Source organism: Anoplophora glabripennis, unplaced genomic scaffold (assembly GCF_000390285.2).
Source record: "Anoplophora glabripennis isolate ALB-LARVAE unplaced genomic scaffold, Agla_2.0 scaffold156, whole genome shotgun sequence".
NCBI lineage: Eukaryota > Metazoa > Arthropoda > Insecta > Coleoptera > Cerambycidae > Anoplophora > Anoplophora glabripennis.
In genome coordinates, this window is record NW_019416250.1 from 793,410 (window position 1) to 815,329 (window position 21,920).

At 31.9% G+C, this 21,920-nt stretch overlaps 1 protein-coding gene across 1 annotated transcript; it reads left to right on the top strand.

Moving 5' to 3' along the window:
• The first annotated feature begins 1,120 nt into the window (after positions 1-1,120).
• LOC108905658 lies at positions 1,121-17,590 on the top strand. Its single transcript, XM_018708616.1, has 5 exons — positions 1,121-1,316; positions 3,714-3,806; positions 10,344-10,491; positions 13,793-14,085; positions 17,289-17,590. The coding sequence occupies exons 1-5, from the start codon at positions 1,214-1,216 to the stop codon at positions 17,438-17,440; spliced, it is 789 nt and encodes a 262-aa protein (XP_018564132.1). The 5' UTR covers positions 1,121-1,213; the 3' UTR covers positions 17,441-17,590.
• The last annotated feature ends 4,330 nt before the right edge of the window (positions 17,591-21,920 follow it).

The following is a 21,920-nucleotide window of genomic DNA, read 5'->3' on the forward strand; positions in this document are numbered from 1 at the left end:
CTTTTCTATTTGTATACGTATCTACAAAAGGTAACATGACAACGCGTCAAAAATGAAGTTTTGTTCATCCATGTATTAACATTGGCCATTTGTTATTTATACCGAGTGTCCCAGAATATGTGGGCAATCTCTCGGATTTATACAGGGGACGTTAAAATAACATGACAAATTCCAATAAGGGGTCCCTAGAGGGACCCCCTACGCATATATAGACCCCTAAAGGACACCCCTGAAAATCGATTTTTTTTGACTTGAAATAATTTGGCTTATTTGGTTTGCGAGGGACGGACTAGCTGTAGTACAATAATGTCATTTTTTTACACCCTTTACGATAAAGGCATAAAAATAATATTTTTAGATAGCTTGAACTTTAAAATAAAAAAGGGACTCTCGATTTATAACGATAAAATAAAATATTTGCGATAAAAAACTATTTGATTTTTATTAATAATAATATAATTTTTTGTTGGTTCAACATGAGCTCCATCTAATGTTATGCATTCCCGGGCCCTGTGAATAGAAAATTGTTCCATCCTCTGTTGTCCATCGTGTATTATTAAGCTATTAAAAAAAAAACGATTTTCAGGGTCGTCCTTTAGGGGGGTTCTCTAGAGAAACTTTTTTCTTTGGGGACTTCTATAGGAACTTGTCAAGTTATTTTAACGTCCCCTGTATGAATCCAAGCGATTGTCCACATATTCTGGAACACCCTGTATTACTGTGTTCTAAATATTCTGTGTCATTTTTTAAATCGAACAGTGTATAAGACACAGGTATTTAGCAGAATGGAAATAATTGATTCATTGGATAGTAGTAATTAATATAACTAAACTTCAGTGCAATATTTGGTATCTAAAAATTTTCATTGAAATGATAGTTAAAATTATTTCGATTTTTTTAATCTCAATCTTCTTATACAAGTATTTCAAACACTATACATCGATCCAATTAATAACTGGTAGATATTTTATAATGAATATAGTTTAGAATGCCTAATTACAGAAAATGAAATAGACTTGATATCCTGATTACATAAAAGATAGGAATTCCAAGAAATTATTCTAATAAGCAAATATGAAAGTGGGGACTATACAAGAAGATAGCAGTGTGTTACTTTCTTTACCTGCAACAACAGTTCTATAGGAAACCTTCTAAAATCACAATAGTGATGTGATTTTAACTACTGTTTTGGATTGTAATTTTAAAATAGTGAATGCTTTTGTGGTTCTTCAAATGTATGAGAATTAAAATGTTTCCCAGTTTATTCATATTTTTTTCTTGTGCTTTCGTACTCACACAATGCCAAATGGATTTAGGTAAATATTAATTCGATATTTGCTTATTTACCTTACTGCTTTTAATTTGATATCATGATAGAAATGAAGTCGTATTAGAAGATTTAAGGACAGAGGAGAGAAAAGAGAATTTAGAGATAATAATTAATTATTATATTATTTTTCTGACGACAAGAAAAAAATGTTCAGTCAATTTCGTCAAGTCATAATTATTATTTTTTAATAGCTAGTAGTGTTTAATGGAAGGTTTTATTAAATTCGACGCTGTAAGACAATTAAAATTTGGATTAGCAGTTTTCCCGATATTTTGAAATAAATTTTAAAATTGCTTACTATCAATAACAAATTAATTAATAAAAGATATTCGCCACACAGGTGACTACAACTTACAATTAGTCTCAATTACCTTTTTTTGAAGAATTGTCGTTTTGGCACTACACATTATTGAAAGAAACTTTATAAGGTGAGATAGAATTGACAAAATGGGCTTTATTCTTGCCAAGAAGTAAACAGAAGATATTGCTTTTGTGGTTATTGATACAAATTACAGAATTAAATTTAACAAAGTTTAATTCAAAATATCTCAAAATAATCCATATTTGAATTTATTTACATCCTGATTTTAAATTATTTCACTGTAATAGTGGCGGTTGTCCTTTTATGAACAAAAACCACATGAAACTTCATTCTCCTGGTCAAATTTTGGCATTCAAATTCACACGTTATATTGTTGACTGTTAAAAAAAACGAGTGTCATTTTATTTATACAAATTTTCGAAAATGACCTTAATCAAGTTACCAACATTTTACATTTATGACTACAAATAATGTTAATTTAATTATCATTGTTATGCTGAACAAATTTAGCTAGTCATTATTAAAATTTGATAATTAAAAACAAACTTTTAAAACACTATTATGATGTGATTTATGTAATAGGCACATTTTGATGATCATAAGTTTTAACTATCAGTTTAACGCAGAAATAATTATAAAAGTATTCATTGCTTAATGTTTTCATCCAACATTGTAATTGTATTATTCATTTGTAGCATTTTCAGTTACTCTTTTTATTTGGTTGGTTGTTTTTGTCACATTGAAGAGGAAACATTTTACATAAATACTCCCTGCGCCAAAAAGAATCAGACAAAGGGTTGAATTTATAAATTTAGTTTTATCTAACCGAAAATATACCAAGCTGAGGAAGTAGACAATAATTCTTCACGGCGACACAATAATCATTGAAACTCATTACATGTTCCAAAAAACTTTCTGTTGTCGTTGTCTCAACTTTAGTTATAAAATTGAATAAACACAATAATAACACAATTGTTCGTTTTTGGTGTAAAAGAAATACATAAACAAATAAAAAATTTCTTATGTCGTATACATAAAATATCGTAATTAAAAAAAACAATAAAAAACCTAAGACACGTCGATTTTCTTTTCAAGAGAGACATATGATGGCGTAAGTTTCGAAAGCTACCCCTTAGACAGGGGTATAAATGCGTGATGATTTTATTGTCATATCCAAACAAAAATTTAAAAAGTCAATATCAACTCAACATAAGGTGTCAATTAAAGTTTAAGGGTATTTTACACCCCTGCCTAAGGGGTAGCTTCCAAAATACCAAAACTTACGATATTATGTGTCCCACTTGAAAAGAAAATTGACGACTCAGTTTTTTTTGTTTTTTTTAATTCAGATATTTTCCAGGTGGGAAGTTTTAATTGGTAGGATCATAAAAAAATATTTGTTATACACTTGTACAAAAATAAATTGTTTCTGAAAAATTATGGAAAGAACTATTTTAATGACTTCAAATGTTTAATATATCCTAAGATTGTATGTATAAAGAAAATATTATACATGAATGAAAGAATAACAATACATGACATCATTTTGGAATTTGCTGCGACAATTCCTTAATAATTACACCGACAATTAAAGCTATTTTGATGTTTGTAATAATTAAGTAATCTTACGTCGTTGTATTTATCGTCAAAATCTTTTATCTACTATCAAAATCTGTTAAAACTAGTTTTAAATCTATAAGGTTTTATTCCTTAGAATGAAATGAAGGGTCACCTCTTTCAATACTTTAAATTACCTACTTAAAAAATAGCTTTGTTACAATAACGTCAAGAAAATAAAAAATATATAGGTACCAATATTGTAACAAAGGTACAACTCTGAATGCTGAATAAAAATAAAACTCGAACTAACGTTTTAAAAAAGTAGAATTGCAAGAGAAAGTGAGTATATTATGTATACGTTCTCTATAAGATTTCCTCTATTACATATTATTGCAGAACCTTGACCTTGTTTCATATTACATTATAAGAACTTTAGACGTGGATTTTTATCGTACCTATTTTGTGCCAGCAAGAATTTAAATAGTGATATTAATGTTTTAGCGGAACATTTCAAAGATTGTCACGTAAGTGGTCCCGATTTTGATACCTGCATTAAAGACGGCTTAAATGATTTACGACCTTTTTTTAATGAAGGTAAGTATCATTATATTTCTAACAGACAATATAGTCACTTCAGAATACAGCATGTCTGATAAAGAATGGGAAATACTTTAAGGATCAGAATAAATCACCTAAACCTAGTGACTACAAAATTAGTACAGTTACAGGCTACAAAAAAGTTTTTATTTGCTTAATTTTATTAGGTAGGTACTATTATTCTCTCACTTTTAAGGACACTACTCGTATAATGAGGGTAGTTTTTTTAAGTACAAATTTAAACGTTTTTTATCCTAAAACATAAAAGTCGCTAAAAAAACCTTAGATAGTATTTTGTTGTATTTTTTTTGGTAAAGATTTTGAGCGGAAATGATATTTGACTATAGTCTGTTTAGAAATGAAAGAGAGTAATAAAAGCTCATTATGTATGCAAATCGTAAATAAATGTAGTACTGGTGCTTATATTCAATATTTTTATATTATGTATTTTCCGTATAGATGAGGTCTACTTTTAACAAAACTTTGTGCGATCGGACCACTAAATTGTAGCAGGTAGCTAAAATTTAATCCACGACAATTCGTCTTTGTCTATGCCGCTCCAATTTCTCGGTCCATTTCTCTTATAAGTAAACAATATAAAAACAGAATTTCAAAACATGAGGCTACTTTAAGCATCATAACCGGGTTAAGAGGGTTTTTAGTAATTCAAATAAAATTATTCAATATTATTATCAAAATATTTATTTAAATTTAATGAATAGACTTTTATTCCACACAAAAATATATGTATTTTGAAAATTCAAATTATGGTGAGTAAATGTAGTGTTGTATAAATGTACAATAAAGAAAATAAAAAAGTAGGTATATTAAAATTCATCCTCTGAATATTCTGATGAATTATCTTCGTCTCCTAGATTGATAACGATAGGTTCCACAGTAACGTCAATTAAATTATCGAGTTCCCACATTTTCTCCTCTTCTTTTTGTACATGATGTATACATCTTTGCCAGTTATCTGCAGTTACTCGTTCCAAGGAATTTTTTAACAAAATTTTCACGTCACTTAATTTAAACGTCGTATTATTTCGCGCTACATCTCCTTTTACCTGCGCCCAGACTAATTCGATTGGGTTAAGTTCACAGTGATAAGGTGGTAACCGTAGTACCGTTATTTGGCGATTTGTTGCCATTTCATCGATAACATATTTTTTCTGATCTTTATTAAGATTGACAAGTGTCAAAAGTTCCTTTTTCACCATATTTGTTTCAAAAGAAATGTTTTTTCCGGATAACCATTGAATTATATCGGCTTTCCTCCAAGCAGTCGTAGGCGTCCGCTCGGTCTGCCGTGAATGGTAACTGGCATTATCCATGACAATTACAGACCCCGGAGGAATAAGATCCAACATCTGTGTAAAATACTCTTCGAAAACATCTGCGTTCATGTCTTCGTGATAGTCACCTGTATTTTTAGATTCAAATAAAAGTAAACCGCCATCTACAAAACCACTGGCACTACCTATATGTGTCACTATTAATCTTCGCCCTTTACCTGAAGGTGCCTTGAACCCTGTTGAAAGTCCATCCAAAAATGCTTGTCGAAAACTTTTTACATTTTTATCTTGCCATACTTTTGTTACAGTATATCCCTCGTTGACCCAAGTTTCGTCTAGATAATAAATATTCCTCCCTTCGTCACGGAATTTTCTAATTGATCTTAAGTAGGATCTTCGCCAACAAATAATTTCATCTTTATCGATAAGAACTGACTTCCTGTTCTGCTTTTCCCAGCAAAAATTCAACTCTCGTAAGACGGCCCATAATTTGCTTCTACTGATTTTTGGCAAATCGTTGTCCTCTGAAAGTTCACTTAAAATTTTGTTTAGCGTTGGTATTTCTTTTTTAAAATAAAATGAGTGTACTTTTCTGCGAATGACATTTTTGAAGAAATCATCTATAACGACTTTTGACCTCCCTGTAGATGATTTTGGGGGATTTACAGTATCTTGTTCATTTTTTGTTTCCTTTAAAAGTCTGTAGATAGTCGATTTTCCAATCCCTGTCATTTTTGTTAGCATTAGTGTTACCCGATAATTACCTGAAACGAAATATTACCACGCCCATGGCCGGTTCTTATCTCGGGGTTTTATTACTCTCTTTCATTTCCAAACAGACTGTACTTTATTTACTACTAGCGGACCCGACAGACGTTGTCCTGTACACACGTCTTTAATTCGAAAATTTCAAACTTTTTTTAATAGGCTGTAACAATCTGGACCGTTTTGATGAAAATATTTATTAACGCAACGTTTTACGTTCGGAAACGGGTCGATATATAAAAAAAATCGACCCAATCGACCCCATAGACGTCTTTGGCAACACGGAGGAATTTCATTTGAAGGTCTCGACCCGACCCCACGAAAATGGGGTTGGTTCAAATGCACCCCACAAAAAAAAATCGATGGATTTTCACCAAAATCGACGTGGACCACACACGCGACGAAGCGCAAGTCCGTAGCACCTACGGTTCGGCCGGAAATCGCTATAAAGTGTTCGCGCATGCGCAGAATTTTTTATTTTTTTTTTCACAGAATCCGCCCGCCCCGCTGTATCCGACAACGCCCCGTGCGCATCCGTAGCACATACCGCCGAAGCGCACGGCGACTTTTACGTCCTGCGCAGCGTCGTAACCGATCCACCTATAGAGGTAAATCGAACCGTCGTCCCGTCCGGAATGCAGCATTGCAGCGGTGCGTCGAACGTCGCCCCACCTATAGCCGTTCGCATTTCGACGCATAACTCGGAAATACGCAGGCGCACAGAATTCCATGCGGTCGAGCATGGAGGGGCACAGATCCTCTACCGAAGGAACCCCCACGCGCAGCCCTAGGTCGTACCACAACCTACCGCGCAGAGATTCCGACCGATTCCGGTAACATGAGCCCCACTTTTTATGGCAGTGCCGAGCCCGCCTCGGTGCCGCGCATACGGTCATATGTCGTTTTTCCCCCTCAGTCCAAAAACGCACGACTTGCACCGTAGCAAATTTATGCGCAGGCGCACAAAAACTGGTCCAGGTGAGCACGGACGCTTTATGTCCCTCTACATCAGGGGTCGGCAAATAATTTTAGGTGGGGTCCGGATACTTTTGAAAATTTTTAACGAGGTCCAGAAAAAAAACTCCGTTCCTTGTAAAACAAGGTTTATCGGTACAAAACTATTTTTGAAGCAATTTAACTTCTGCTAAGCCATTCACCAACCAGTGGCAAAATTGTAAATAATGTAATGAAGTGTCTATGAATTTTGTTAACAGTTGTGGTAAAATAAAAAAAATATTTATCTGTGAGGTGGCTCCAACTCCAGATATTAGAGAGAGTGTTCCCGTATCCCTTATTTTGACGTTTTACTAGTTTGTAACGCAATTTTTAAGCCTCCCTGTATTTTTCAAAATATGTATATTAAATTTACCATGATGAGGATCCTTGCTTAACAATTTAAGAGTTGTTGAAAGCATCTGGACATCATGAGTATAATCCTTACTTATTTTAATTTGCACTCACAAAATAATAGGAAATACAACAATAGATAAGGAATATTTGTATTCAAAAATCAATGGAAAAAATTACATTTGCGGTCTAGAGCCAGTTTTTTTTTAACTAACCTATTAACCATTAAAAAATGATAAGGGTGACACTCAAATGTATTGTTATCTACAGAAAAATATTTTTTACATAATTTGAGTATTATACTTTCAAAAAATTTTTGGCGGTCCAGGTTTTTACCTCCCGCGGTCCGGATCTGGACCGCGGTCTGCCAGTTGCCGACCGCTGCTCTACATCCTCGACCGTTCTGCGCATAATTTCGCCTTCCCGCAACTCTACACACAGCTCGACCGGGTTAACCTTGAGGATTTCGAGGTCGGACCATAGGGGCTCTCCGATAGCCCCATCTTTTGCGCGTACGACGGCGCAAACCGCGCCTCTTTACGACGTCCCGTTCCCGAGCTGGAAAGCGGGTTATACTCGAAAACACGGGGTTCCGCCCCGCCGCCCCCAGGGGCGGTAGGAGGCCCGCGACAGTCGGGCCGTACGTAAATCTACCCCCTGACTTCGATTCCGGGGTCGTTTCGCCGCTACGCCGCCGTCCGATATCGGCCGCCCCCGCTGTCGCCTAAACGCCGCCTCTAATTGGACCGAATTGTAAATCTAAACCATTCTCGAATCCACTTGAACACACACAAAAAATTTCATTAAAATCGATTCAGTGACATACACACGCACAGAAGAATTATATACAGGGTGATTCAGAACTTATCCAAAAAAAAAATTCTGGATGTACAGGGGACTCTTACAAATACAATTTTTTAAAGAAAAAATCAAAAAGTGCAGTTCGAAAATGATTTAAAAATACACTTCTGCACGACACTGGAAACTGGTCCACTGTAAAACCTGACCTGGCACAATGCGGCCGTCAAGGCGGCAGTGATAAAAACGGGCAAAAACTAGTAATTTCGCAAGGAAAAGAATAAATAGAATTTCATAGCACCTACTTTATATCAGCAAATTCAACTGATTTTGCCGCTATTGTTATTATTAATTAATAAAATTCATTTGTGGTTTTAAATAATAAAGTAATTTGACATACCTGATGTTACAATAACTGTTCAAAATTTTGTCCACTGACGTGTAAACAGATTTGGGTCCGTCTTACTCAGTTTCTACGAACTAACACAAATACTTCACCATAATACAAATGTTTTCTTACTTCACCATAAACTAAAACGATATCCATCAACTCTGAGTTGCTATACACGCAAGCCATTTTTGACACTAACTACTAAAAAACTATTATAAACATCGGATTTCAGTATTCGGAGACGCTGAGGCCACGCGGCCCGCCAGGCGTATTACGAATGACACTAGAGACTACAGTTGTCCAGCTATGTAATGGTTGAAAGCACTACAACTTCAATAATTTTTTTCTCGGAAACTATAAGGATTTTACAAAAATGTGTTTTACAATATTGACTCTATTTCTCATGCCGCATCTATTCCCAATTTTTTTTTGGATAAGTTGTGAATCACCCTGTATATAAAGATATAAAGGAATATTATATTGAAATACCTCAAAAAGTGACTATAGTAGGATCGTATTCGATGCAAAGTAGAGCAAAAATTTGTCGGTCTTTTATCAAAGGAAAATCGTGTCATCATTTTTAGGAGGCGTAAGACGAACCATTTCAAATTTAAAATGAAATTCAATGTTAAATCTGAAATACCGCTGCATATGCACTGTGTTCTGGTAGTAGCTGTAGTCGCCCAGGTGCATCGAGTGTACGAAGTGGTCGGTTATACGTCAAATACTAACCTGGCAAGCTTGATCGTAAAACAGAGAGCGCCTCCAAAAAACAAGTAAACAACAGTGGCGCGTACAGAGGTAAAATGTAGTACATATGTGGAAATTAAAAAACAAATTGGATTTATAATAAATTACATTTAAAATAAATAGCTTATGAGAATAAAGGAATTTTTGTAGGAACAAGGATGCCAGACTGATCTGATCCCTTCGTCCCTTCATAATGTATAAAAAAATTATTCAATTTCTGAAACCCTTAAAAGTGTATGGCACTACTATAAGTTACCTTAAAGAAAAATAAATAAGACAAATATATGAAGACCTTCATTTTCTAGGGAAGCAAAATTATGCTAAAGTAATTGTATCTATGGTTTCTTTTCATCTAAGGCTGCAACCCTTGAAGTAAAGCTATTCTTTACCAGAAACCCTGTAGAGATAAATTCATACAATGCACTCTTAAACATTTAGAGGACTAGAGAAATCTCGAAAATTGCTTGTTATTTCTTTACCTGAATCACATTGTTATTATCCTAATTTGTTTAGAATCGACCTCATTCATGCTATTTTGTTTATACCAAATCAGGATAATAAGTAATTAGTACTAGATCTACCTTGAAGAGTAATAATTGATCTATTGTTTAGATTTTAGTCGTAACAGTGTTGTGAACTAAAACTATTGAATGGAAATACATATATCGAGAATTCCTGTAGTTACCTCGTGCAATTATATTTCAAAGTTTTTTCTTTAATGCGTTAAAGAATAACAATTTTGATGACTGAATCGTTTGTCACTATGACTAATATTGATAATAAATGAAGTAGAGTAGTATCCTAATGATTATATCGCCTCCTGTATTTCTCAATAGATATTCGGTTGTCGTTACTATGATTCAGTGGAAATATGACAGAGACTCCCAAATATTTAGTAGCATATTTAGTTATACTAGGACAATAATTATTAATTCATAAGAATAACTCGTTTAATTCTATTCACATTCACAATATAATTTAATATTAAATGGTAAAAATATATTCTACAATAATTTTTCTTAATGTTGCGGTGAAGTCACAAGTAGGTACTTAAAATTGAAGACACCATATACTTTATAGCCCTTCCCTAATTCCATTTTCACTAGAATCAAATTATGTGCTACACTTTATTATCATAAACTGTATTAGGTATTAGAAAGCATTTGTTTCAATATAATAATATTTCAGGTTTACCGGATTATGAAATACTTCCATTTGATCCATTTTTCGCCCCAGAAGTCCCACAAAAAAGGTCACTTCCTTTTTTCAATTATAAGCTGTTGTTAAAAAATGTTACAGAATCTGGATGGACAGCATCTCAAGTTACTAGATTTAAGTAAGTAAAAAAAGGAAAATTTTGAACGTTAATAAACAAAACATCTGATATCAAATTAACAAAATTAGTAAATTTCTTGGTTAAAAATATATATTTTTTTGATATGAAGGAAAGCTATCCTTTTACTGAAATCCAATAAATTGTACAAGAAAATTTATTTGAAAAATTACTTTCATTCGGTAGGAATATTCGTGGCACCTTTTTTACACATTTCCATCAATTGGTAAATTTAAGCAAGCACTACCAACTACGACTAACTTATAGCATATTACTATTATGCAACTAACGTTTTAAATATTTAATAGTATAATTATCTCCAATTCATTGAAACTAATAAGTTTGGGTACCGGTATTTTTATAGTACATCCAATAGAACTTGTTCAAATGATTGGATCGAAAGTTGGTAAATATAAGTTGGGTACTAATTAAAACTAGAAGAAATCTAATGATTTCGATTATGAACAACAATTATTATACAGCATTCATGGGCGCCGTTAACCCCGAATCCAGGAAGAGCCTGTATTTAACTATTACAGAACTTGTTGGGGGACGATGGCGACGACGACGACAGCAACTGCCTCCTTTGTCCTCCCCAATCGGCGCCCATGACAGCATTGGCATTGTATTCTGACTGAAATATGTATTAGCAGTTATATATGTAGGTATTTCAATCATGTTGCAAAAATTAAGCACCTATGATTTTAATTATAGGAAACTGAATAATAAATAGTTATTTTTGTATCTAGTGCGCGAAATGCTATTTTGGTGATCGAGAATTGAATTTTTTAACGAGGCGAAGCCGAGTTAAAAAATTATTCGAGACCACCAAAGTAGTTCGCGCACGAGATGCAAACAATATTTTTTCTACAAACGTCAAACTCTTTCTCTTAAAAATATTATAAATAAGTAAAATGCCTAATTTATTATAGAAAATAGTGTTGAGCTGGCTTAAAATGTCTTTCCTAATCAAATTTTCACTGTTACTATGGAAACAAAGTGGCTGTTGTTGACAACAATAATAATTATTTTAAAGTGACGTTTGTGCTCGCGTCTTCAATTTTTAAGTGCCAGATATTATTTAAAATAATGGAAATTGCTAGTGACGATGAACTAAGTAGTACCCCACCTAATTTGGCAGATGCGGCCAATTTGGTAACTTCAAATCTTTTACCGGAAAAATCGAAGCGCCAATATGAAAATGCATATCGGCAATTTAAGGAGTGGTGTGAAACAAATAAAGCAAGAAAAGCATCCGAAAATGTGCTGTTAGCATATTTTGCAGAAAGATCCAAGAAGGTGAAGCCTTCCACATTATGGGCAGTATATTCTATGCTAAAATCAACACTTAATGCTAAGGAAAACGTAGATATTAAAAAATTTACCAAGTTGGTTCCATATTTGAAAAAATTGTCAGTTGGACACAACCCTAAGAAATCCAAGGTATTAACTCGAGAAGAAGTAAATCAATTCATAAGAGAGGCAGATGATGAAATATATTTGATGGCTAAGGTATATTTTTAATCATTGTTTTATATGTATTTTAAATTACTAAATATCGATATCCTTTTAGGTCGTTTTAATATTGGGTATTTCTGGTGCTTGCCGCCGTGAAGAACTCACTAAAATGAGTGTCGATGACATAGAAGATAAAGGTTCCATCTTGATTGTNCTCTTCAAACTACATATATCACCCCCAGCATTAGCAAGAAGTGTGGCCGAGGTTCTCCGAAAACAGTGACCTGTGTAAGCATCAGAATTTGGTAATTTTAAGTATTTTGCTATTAAGCTGGGCATCCCTCCAATAGAATTTATTCCAACAACTTGGTTAATGCATCTCTTATTTTGATACTTCAAAAACAATCGGCGACTGCTAGCATAACTTGGACGAAGAGCCACGTATTTTCGGTAAATATCGATATAATCTAGATTCGAAACCGTAAAAATTCGTTGTATGTTCGTTTTTGTATCCGGTACTTTCACAATCAAGATGGAACCTTTATCTTCTATGTCATCGACACTCATTTTAGTGAGTTCTTCACGGCGGCAAGCACCAGAAATACCCAATATTAAAACGACCTAAAAGGATATCGATATTTAGTAATTTAAAATACATATAAAACAATGATTAAAAATATACCTTAGCCATCAAATATATTTCATCATCTGCCTCTCTTATGAATTGATTTACTTCTTCTCGAGTTAATACCTTGGATTTCTTAGGGTTGTGTCCAACTGACAATTTTTTCAAATATGGAACCAACTTGGTAAATTTTTTAATATCTACGTTTTCCTTAGCATTAAGTGTTGATTTTAGCATAGAATATACTGCCCATAATGTGGAAGGCTTCACCTTCTTGGATCTTTCTGCAAAATATGCTAACAGCACATTTTCGGATGCTTTTCTTGCTTTATTTGTTTCACACCACTCCTTAAATTGCCGATATGCATTTTCATATTGGCGCTTCGATTTTTCCGGTAAAAGATTTGAAGTTACCAAATTGGCCGCATCTGCCAAATTAGGTGGGGTACTACTTAGTTCATCGTCACTAGCAATTTCCATTATTTTAAATAATATCTGGCACTTAAAAATTGAAGACGCGAGCACAAACGTCACTTTAAAATAATTATTATTGTTGTCAACAACAGCCACTTTGTTTCCATAGTAACAGTGAAAATTTGATTAGGAAAGACATTTTAAGCCAGCTCAACACTATTTTCTATAATAAATTAGGCATTTTACTTATTTATAATATTTTTAAGAGATAGATTTTGACGTTTGTAGAAAAAATATTGTTTGCATCTCGTGCGTGAACTACTTTGGTGGTCTCGAATAATTTTTTAACTCGGCTTCGCCTCGTTAAAAAATTCAATTCTCGATCACCAAAGTAGCATTTCGCGCACTAGATACAAAAATAACTATTTCACAATTAAGTATCATTAATAAAACAAATAGTCATATTCTATTATAATTATTTGCTTGTATTGAGTGTTACTGACCGATATCTTTGTTTATTGGATAGGACTCTTTTCTATGCTAAAATAAAAACATTCTCACTTCATCAACAATACAGTGATAGAGTAACTTGTCACTACTTATAACCTTGGTCTCGCAGAAAGCGGGTAAAAGTTTTGAATTAGTTCGGCTTCTGTAAATTCTTCTACGTTATTTTTCGTTTTTGCAGGAATTATAATGTGTTAACAGAGAATCAGTAAAAGGAGCAAGCATATTAATCTGAATTTTTGTTAAAACATGCACCAATAATAATTGTAAAATACTACAACCATTGAAATTGTTTTTTAGAACCGACTTTTCCAAAAATCAAATACAGGTAACTCAGTTCTTCCCTGATAAAAAATTAGATGGATGGTATGAAATAGAGGGTTCATTTTTTGGACGAAAATTTCAAAACCAGGGTTCATGGAAGTTGTCGCTTTTTGACTACATTCAAACACTGACAGTTGTTAGAAAATCAGTAAAAGATTCGGATGGGTACGAGAAGGAGAATCCACAAATTAAAGTTAAATGTAGTATACAGTCATGCAAGAAACTAGGACTCCATATAGATCACCTGGCTGGAGGATTGACTATAGTGGGTGAGTGATTTTAGAAATGACGTTCTACTAATATTTTTTTTTCATGGATAAATTGTTCAAGAAATTGATCACGAAATTTTCACAATTTATACTATATAGGGTGTTTTCTATGTCAGAACTTTAGGAGATTGTTCTTTGGATTTAATCAAGCTTTAATGAACAAAGCTAATTAACACATTTTCACATTTATGTGAATATAACTTAAAATTAATTATTTTTCAAATCTGTTAACCAGCAATCGAGATACTGCAAGGTATTGTCACTAACGAGGAAGGTTATCGAAATGTCAATACCGATTTTAATGAAACTTCGCTATATTGAAGAAGAGAAAAATATACGAGACATATATTTTCTTTTCTACCGAAAGCACATCTCTAAAGTTTTTCCCCAAAAACAGTTTTTTCAAATAATTGTCGTTTCTATACAATTTTTTTTATATCGACTACGAAAAATCTCCAATTGGTTTAAAAATAAATTGTACAGACTGTTTTTGGGGCTAAACTTTAGGGGAGCTTTGATTTTTTTTTTCTACAAAACTAATATAAATAGACAATAGGCCCATTCAGTGATATATAATTTTAAACTTTTTCTTTCATTTTCTGATAATATTTAACCACCTAAATATATCTTAAAAAAATTAGGTCAATAGGATTAATAATAAGTGATATATTTAATTCTGAATTTGTAAGACCCTTGAAAAGGTCAACACTGCGAGAGAACAGCTAATGACGTCACGATACCGGCCACTCGGCGATCAAGTCGCGAGCCGACGGAGAGATGTGTAGATATTTGCTATACTTTTACCTATATTATATACCTATATTTTTAAGTGTATAAATAGAGAGTGTATAAGAGATATACATCAAGTCTTGTTGAAATGCATTTTTCACACAAAATATTTATTATAAACATAGAATGTCTTGGAATATCTAAATACATTTTCGGATTTTTCTCAATGACGTAATTTTGCCTTCCATTTTGTGTACAAATGTACCCAACGTACTAGACTCGGTACTTGTGGATGTATGCGACGACGTGTATGTGCGAGCAACTCAGAACCACCCTCGTTTTTCTTTGATTGCCCGTCTATATTATTATTTAAATAAATTACTTATAGGTGCCTCTCGCAACGTATTTCGAAATTTTTGTGGACGGGAACGTTTAGATGGGGTAGAATTTATTTTTTCGACATAAATTTGAAAATTCTGCTCTAAATGTTTAAATAATAATATTTATAACCTCTTAGACGGGCAACCAAAGAAAAACGAGGGTGGTTCTGAGTTGCTTATAGGTCCCTCTCGCCGACGTATTTCGAAATTTTTGTGAACGGGTACGTTTAGATGGGGCAGAAATTTTTTCCAGCATAAATTTTATAATTCTGCTCTAAATGTTCAAATAATAATATTTAAAACCCTCTAGATGGAAAACCAAAGAAAAACTAGAGTGGTTCTTAACTGCTTATAGGTCCCTGTCGCCGTCGTATTTCGAATTTTTTGTGAACACGAACATTTAGATGGGGCAGAATTTATTTCCGGCATAAAGTTGAGAATTGTGCTCTAAATGTTCAAATAATAATATTTTACAACCCCCTAGACGTGCATCCAAAGAAAAACGAAGGTGGTTTTGAGTTGCATACCGTGGCTGGGGAAACCGTGGATAACATCACACAAACTTTTCATTTTTCGGTAATGAAATAAATATTTTATTCGGAGTCGATCCTGAGGTACTTTTGCAGCCTGGAACTATACAATATTTGTACAATCCTCGGTTTCGACCCATTTAGACATAAAAACAATAATTAACGAAACTGCGAATCGATCCACATATCGTATGTATTATGAGAGCGAGCGGAGTGCTCTGCCCGTCGCCCGTACCGGTATTATGACGTCAGGCAATGGTTGCTCAACGTTTTTCCGCGCTCTGTTTTCATTAATTTATTTCACACATTTCTCGTTGAAACAAAAAATTGATTTTTGGCATACTAACTAATTAAAGGGTAAACTTTTGAAATATGCAATAAAAAAATTTTACGGAATGGGCCTATTGAGTACATTATATTTATTATATATTATTTATTGCGTTTCGAACAAAAAAAATTGTAGATATATTTTCAGTCAAACGAATAATTTGAATGAATTTAAAAAAATAATAATTCGAAAAATAGCTAGTTTTACTAATAAAATATCCGATTTTTCTTCTTTTTCTTCTTGTTTTAAACGTATTTCAGTGAGCTTGAGTCTTTAATTAATTAAATCGTTCGCCCTGGTTTCCCAAGGAAAAAAATAAATAAAATTTTATCTATTTTATATCAGCAATTTCAACTGCTTTTGCTGCTATTATTATTAATTAATAAATTTAATGTGTGTCTTTAAATAACACATACCTGATGTTACAACTGTTTAAAATTTATCTACCGACGTGTAAACACATTTGGGTCCGTCTTACCCAGTTTCTACGAACTAACACAAATGTTGGCTTGATTCACCATAACACAAATGCTTCTATGTAACACAAATGCTGTCTTGCTTCACCATAAATTAAAACGATATCCATCAACTCCCGAGTTGCTTTATACGTAAACCATTTTTGATAATTGAAAAACTAATGTAACCACTATCCCAAAAACGTAAATACTAACATCGGGTTTCAATATTCGGAATCGCCTAGAGCCATCAATGACGCTAGAGGCTACAGTAATCCAGGGATGTAAATGTTGAAAATACTATAATTTCAATAATTTGTTTCTCGGAAATTATAAGGATTTTACAAAAAATTTTTACGATATTGACTCCATTTTTCATGACGCATCTATTCCCAAATTTTTTTGGATAAGTGAATCACCATGTATATAATTAATATTGTTGCAAGAAAAACGCCTGCTTTTAACCTATTTTTTAATGTTTTCAAAAATAGACAATAAATTTCGTTTTCTTCAATTTCTTGGCCATTTTATTGTAGCTAAAAATATGTACATCTATTATACAGGGTGTCCCGTTTATACTTTAAAAAAATGGTAATGAGAAAAGCGTTATATAAACTACTTTTCCAATGGGAACTCATTCCCGTTTTTTTAAGTTTTAACGGAACATCCTCTATGACTCAGTATATTTCAGTTAGGTAACTTTAAAAAATAAACACATTTGTTTAAAAAACAAAGATTAAACGCTTCAGAACTATTTTACAGAATATTTTTTTTATGTTAGAAAATATATTGGATCGGATCATCAACAACGCTTGGCAGCCAGGCTTTGTGGTACTTAGTCCCCTGATAAACGACTTGGTGGGAACAGCATTCACGGAAATATTCAACAAAAATTTTCAGCATTTTCCATTTGAGAGAATATTTCACAATTAAACATGTAATTCGAAACGGTAAAAACATTTACTGGAGAAGTTCTCAAACAGCCAAATTCCGTTTTGTATAAACGTGTAAATATGTAAATAGTTAAAGAGATTAAAATCATGTTAAATTGAGGGTTCTGATGTTAACACTTAACAGATATAATTATGGTTATGCCTTTATAAATGAAATATATAGGGTTAACCAGCTCTCTAAACTCAGCAGGTTCTTGCAGATAATGGAACAAATGATTTTAAGCAAAAAGGCTACAATTATGACACTAGAACCGGACACCATAAGAAAAAGATTTTTGATGTAACAGAAACCTCAAATTTGCTACTGATTATAAAGGTATATGATGTAACAATTAGTAGTAAACTTACTTTTTACTGGTTTTTATTTTTGATTTCTACAATTTTTTTATTTTTCAAAATGTATTTTTTGATAACGCACGCATTAAATTTTTTAATTGCTCAATCAACTATTTATAAAAATTACTACACCTGTTGTCAGTTTCTTAAAGTTGCAAAATTTTGCGTAGATAGTTGTTCTGAAACATGAAAAACCAATGTGATTATGGATTTAAAGCTAGACCGCCCTGTATATATGAATATAATGAAACACATCAAAATTCATGTTTACCTTTTAAATACCTACCTAATTGATCCAATTATAAGTATAGATAATATCTACCCAACGAAAAAAATGTATGCAGTTTACAGATTGCATAATTCGTGGAAACATTTATTTTTCTACATTTACTTTTATTTGTAATAGTTTAAAAATAAAAGTACTGTAGACTTGGTACTTAGATTATTATAATTCATTGATTGTAATCTGTGATTGTAATGATATAGAATTGCAACCAGGATAAAATCGATATTCGAATATTTCACGATATACGGATTTTTTTTATTGTCAATTGTCCTCAATTAAAAAAAAAACAAATAAACTCTAGATAAATATGTACTTACTTATCATTAAATATATTTAATATATACAAATAAACATGTAAATAAGTGGCCTTATATTTGTTTTCATTGTTAACACTTATTACTATTGTAGCTTGTTTAGAGTTTCTGGTCGAGACTTCTCGAAGCGAGAATTCCCGGGAAATCTGGCCTTACTCGAGACGAGAAAAAAGTGTCGAGAAATCGAGAAATTTAAAAATCACGCGCTTCTTAAGTTCTTGATTGGAGTTCGTTTCGTTCATGAGTTCAATTCGTTTCTCGACAAATAACTGAGCGGTTAAAGTGGTTTCTCGACTAGCTCATGATTTATTTACTTTAAGTTTTTAAGGCTTTAGTTTACTTTGACGATTCTTATTTTTTTAATGTACCTTGTTATAAGTCTGTGTAGAAATTTTATTATAAGCAGATACCTAATGTTGATGTTGAGTCTGAAAATATTTAGTTCATGTTCCTTTAGTTGATTATTTTATTTTTGTTTTGTTAATTAAAAGATTGTGATTATAAGTGATAAATTAATAGGAAAAACGCTTCTGTATCTTTAAATTAAAGCTTGTTTTTTAAGATTTCTTCGGTTAAATTCGTTATTTACTATTTGGTTAATTAAAAGACTGCATGATTAATAATTATTAATAATTATTGGAAGAAAACTACGATTCAAAAACATTGAAATAAACATAAGTATAATGAAAGTGTTTAATAAAAAAACAAGTTAAAGGTTTTTGAGAATATGCTCAAAGTTTAATTTAGTTTTGTTAGTAAAAGTAGAAACATATTAATAAATTAATTAATAAAAATACTGAAAAAATAATAAATGTTAATGATGATTGTTAAGTATAATAGCATGTTTATATTTCGCATTGTAATATCAGAATTATGACTTTTTAAGTTGTAGAAATTTCTCGAGAATTCGAGAATTCCCGGGAATTCCTAGTCGAGAATTCTCGAGTCCCGAGAAAAAAAGTAGGGCGAGAAATCAGAAACTCTAAGCTTGTTACACAATATACATAAAAAGTTACCACTAAATTAGAAATATGTATAAATCTATTGTAACGGTGCTCTGTGATTGTAACATACCTATTTATACCTAGGAACATATTTTATCTCCTATATTTCCCAACATCCTTCCTATGATATTTCCAAATAGATAAGAAGGAAATACAAAATCAGAACCAGTAAGTACCTAAGTAAATTAGCAGTTATAAGTATAATAGAAAATGAATCTATAGACTCCTCCAAGAATCAAAACTTAGGTAGATATAATCGAAAAACATTTTTTAATTAAACTACTACTAATTCTAGAAACATAAATTTACATTTATGTTGGCTATGGCTAACTAGATATATTTCTGCATAATAATAAGTAAATAGCAATGAATAATATGTATTATTTATTTCATATGTAGTTGCAACTAAAAACACTTAAATATAGAGTGTCGTTTTAATAGAACACTATTATCTTTTGATTCCAATTAAATACATCTCTAAAATTTTGATCTTGATCAACGTATTTTTCGGTCATTGCGTTAATTAAAATTTCAAATGTCAATTTTCCTTTAGACGAACTACTCTATTGCAGCGTTTCTTAAAAATTTGCTTTCAGATATGTTGCTACATCAGATGTATTGAATTGAATGTATTGTATGAAATGGAACCTCGTAAATTGTATAGGTAATAATTTTAATATCTTTGGTAACATGAAATGCGAAATTTTCATTTTAATATTCAAGCAGCTTTTTTATATTTTTTTTTACGATAGCAGTTTTACAGTCAAAGAAACTGATACATTTTTTGACCTTGAATTAATCGTTACTTACGTGTAATACACAAAATTTTCAATTTATTTGACAATAAATCACGATGAAATTTTAAAACTATTATTGGTTCTATTATTAAACAATTTTTTAATGAATTTTGGTTACATATAATACTAACAATGTTTATGATAAAAATCATTTAACATTATTTAAATTGGTATTAATTCTCTTGCTATAGTGTAATCACTAATCAGATATTAACCAGTCAAACTTAAAAACTGTTTTTTTATTTTCAGAATTAAAAATAGAAGAATAGAAAATGTTCATATGAACTTTTGTTAAAATCAAGAATATAAAGCCTTGCTTATACAGGGTGATTCACAAATGGTGACCAAAAACGAAACCTCGTATTCTTTGATTAATTTTAAGGGGAATCTTTCCTATAAAGTTTTCATCTAGTACGCTTCGTTAAAAAGATACAGGGTGTTAAACTTCAAAAAATATTTTTAATTTTTTTAAATAATTTAACAACTAGTAAGTGAAATAATTTGAAATTGGGCATATGTATTTATGCAAAATTATCCAAAATCTGAGAGTATTTCCTAAAATTTACACGCTCCAGTGGCGGAGATACAGGGAATCGGTAGCATATTTTTCTAAATAAAATAGTACGCCACTTCTTTACTATAACAACCATGATATTTTCAGATTCGTCTTTCAATTCTCTACTTAAGAACCTAACTGAAAACATTACATTACAAGCACTAATCATTCGATTATTCGAATAAAGAAATTAATAACATTAGTCATCATTTTAATGATTTTATATGAGTAAGTGCTCAAAAATACCTTCATTTACTCGAAAATCGGGCTTTTTTGAAAAACATAAGAGAATAGTAATTTGTAAAAATTGAAAGACGAATCCGAAAATATCATGTTTGTTACTGTAAAGCAGTGGTGTACTATTTTATTTAGAAAAATATGCTACCGATACCCTGTAACTCCGCCACTGATGTATCTAAATTTTAGAAAAAAGCCTCAGATTTTGGACAATGTTTACATAAATGCGTGTGCCTAATTTCAAATTATTTCACTAACTAGTTTTTAAATTATTATTTAAAAGAATTAAAAAAAATTTTTGAACTTTAACAGCCTGTATCTTTTTAACGAAGCGTCCTAGATAAAAACTTTATAGGAAAGACTCCTCTTAAAATTCACCAAAGAATACGAGGTTTTATTTTTGGTCATCATTTGTGAATCATCCTATATAATAAATTATACGGGGTGGTCCGAATTCTATGCAGGAAACTTCGAAGGCAGATAGATTTCTTTAAAATAATATGTGTTATATCTCCGGAATCTATTAACCGATCTCAATAAAATTTGGTACATATAATGTATGATAGTAGGCCTTATATTCCCTGAAATATGAGCTTTAAAGGTTCAACCAGTGGTGTACAACTGGACAGGGGTCACCCCCTTTTTTACAAAAAAAACCTACGCCACTGCATTTTTACATGTCATTGTAACTGATTTATATTTTAATGCAAAAAATACGTAAAAAAGGTGGCTTTAATTTTTTCCCTAAAATTCGCCATGCTCAAGTTATTCATACCAATACAATCCCCTTGTGGCAGACACTTCTAACGATAATATTACAAGAATATTTGTTTATGTTTAAAGTAAGTGCAATTTGTAAGCACATCAACAAAATTATTTTTACACCACCTGTGAGGTAGCGTGCGATATAAACAAAAAATCATTTTTTTT

Excerpts from the sequence above, each read along its gene's own strand:
- LOC108905658 (XM_018708616.1), top strand. The coding sequence starts at position 1,214 with ATGCTTTTGTGGTTCTTCAAATGTATGAGAATTAAAATGTTTCCCAGT. Across the intron at positions 1,317-3,713 it reads ACAATGCCAAATGGATTTAG|CGGAACATTTCAAAGATTGT; the intron begins GTAAATATTAAT and ends TTAATGTTTTAG. Across the intron at positions 14,086-17,288 it reads TGGAGGATTGACTATAGTGG|AAAATATATTGGATCGGATC; the intron begins GTGAGTGATTTT and ends TTTTTATGTTAG.